Source organism: Sinocyclocheilus rhinocerous, unplaced genomic scaffold, assembly GCF_001515625.1.
Source record: "Sinocyclocheilus rhinocerous isolate Xijiao unplaced genomic scaffold, SAMN03320098_v1.1 scaffold2121, whole genome shotgun sequence".
In the NCBI taxonomy this organism is placed as follows: domain Eukaryota; kingdom Metazoa; phylum Chordata; class Actinopteri; order Cypriniformes; family Cyprinidae; genus Sinocyclocheilus; species Sinocyclocheilus rhinocerous.
This window is the reverse complement of record NW_015630977.1, coordinates 92,217-93,729: the sequence shown is the minus strand read 5'-3', so window position 1 is coordinate 93,729 and position 1,513 is coordinate 92,217. Positions and strand designations below refer to the sequence as shown.

The following is a 1,513-nucleotide window of genomic DNA, read 5'->3' as shown; positions in this document are numbered from 1 at the left end:
GTGTGTGAGTGTGTGTGTGTGTGTGTGTGTGTGTGTATGTGCGTGTGCGAGTGTGTGTGTATGTGTGTGTGTGTGTGTGTGTGTGTTTGTGTGTGCATGTGTGCGTGTTTGTGTGTGCATGTGTGTGTGTGTGTGTTTGTGTGTGCATGTGTGTGTGTTTGTGTGTGCATGTGTGTGTGTGTGAGGCTCACTGGAGTTGAGCAGCGGACAGGTCTCGCAGGGTGACCCCCAGGCCTGACCGAGAGAACAGCAGCAGGAGGCTTTGGACACGCCCACGCCGATCTCCGTCGAGCAGACCAGACTGTCGGATAAATCGCCACGGTAACGCACCTCCAGGTAGCAGTTTCCAGAGCGAGTGTCTGCAAGACAGACAGACAGACGACATCATAAGTACTGCGGCACGGCACACGCGGCGTCGGCTGGAGGTGTTCGGGGTTAACGTGTCTCACCGACACAGCCCACTCCGGTGGGGTTGAGCTCAAAGTCCAGAGGACAGTTGCAGATGTAACTGCCCGGCGTGTTCAGACACTCGCCACTGATGCAGGTGGTGGGTTTGGAGCACTCGTTCACGTCTGACACAGAACAGAGAGAGAGAACAGCGGGATGAGTGGAGAGGAGAGGATAGGACCGGTCACGCGTGTCATGTGTCTAGTGCGTGAGCTGATCTGACACCTGTGCAGTTTCCACCGCTGTGGTCCAGCTCGTACCCGGGGTCACACAGGCACCGGAAGAGACCCGGGATGTTGCGGCAGCGGCCGTTCACACAGATGTCGGCAAACGTGCACTCGTCTATGTCTGCGGAGAGACACACACACAACAGCTGTAATGCATTATGGGTCTTGCTCTGGAGGAACTGGACTCACAGGAAGCTGCAGGACTGCACCATATATATATATAAATATAACTATGACTCATTAATGTGAAATATAACAATAACTATAATAATAATCAATAATGATAACTATAATGATGATCATTAACAATAACTATATAACCATAAATATTATAATGCATAATGTTAATAATTAATGTTAAATATAATAATAACAAGAATGATAATCATTAACGATAACTATAACGATAACTATAACACTAAATCATTAACAACAACTATAATCATCATTATAGTTAAGATAGAAGATAGACAGACGCGCAGTCAGAAAGACAGGTAAAACAGACAGATAGACAGGTAAGATAGACAGACAGACAGGCAGTCAGAAAGACAGACGGACAGATAGACAGACAGATAGACAGAGATAGATAGACAGACAGACAGACAGACAGACAGTCAGAGAGACAGATAGACAGACAGATAGATGGACAGACAGACGGACAGGTAAGATAGACAGCCAGACAGACGGACAGCCAGACAGACAGGTAAAACAGACAGACAGGTAAGATAGACAGCCAGACAGACGGACAGCCAGACAGACAGGTAAAACAGACAGACAGGTAAGATAGACAGACAGACGGACAGTCAGACAGACAGGTAAAACAGACAGACAGGTAAGAT

At 47.6% G+C, this 1,513-nt stretch overlaps 1 protein-coding gene across 1 annotated transcript in view; it reads right to left on the bottom strand.

Annotated features, from left to right (window-relative positions):
• The window catches only part of LOC107740798 (fibrillin-1-like), a gene marked incomplete at its 3' end in the record, with an annotated part of 57,117 nt that overhangs the window by 3,973 nt on the left and 51,631 nt on the right, over positions 1 to 1,513 (bottom strand). Inside the window, 3 exon segments of the mRNA XM_016553297.1 lie at positions 192 to 359; positions 450 to 572; positions 673 to 795. Of these exon segments, the coding sequence (XP_016408783.1) occupies positions 192 to 359; positions 450 to 572; positions 673 to 795 (414 nt within the window).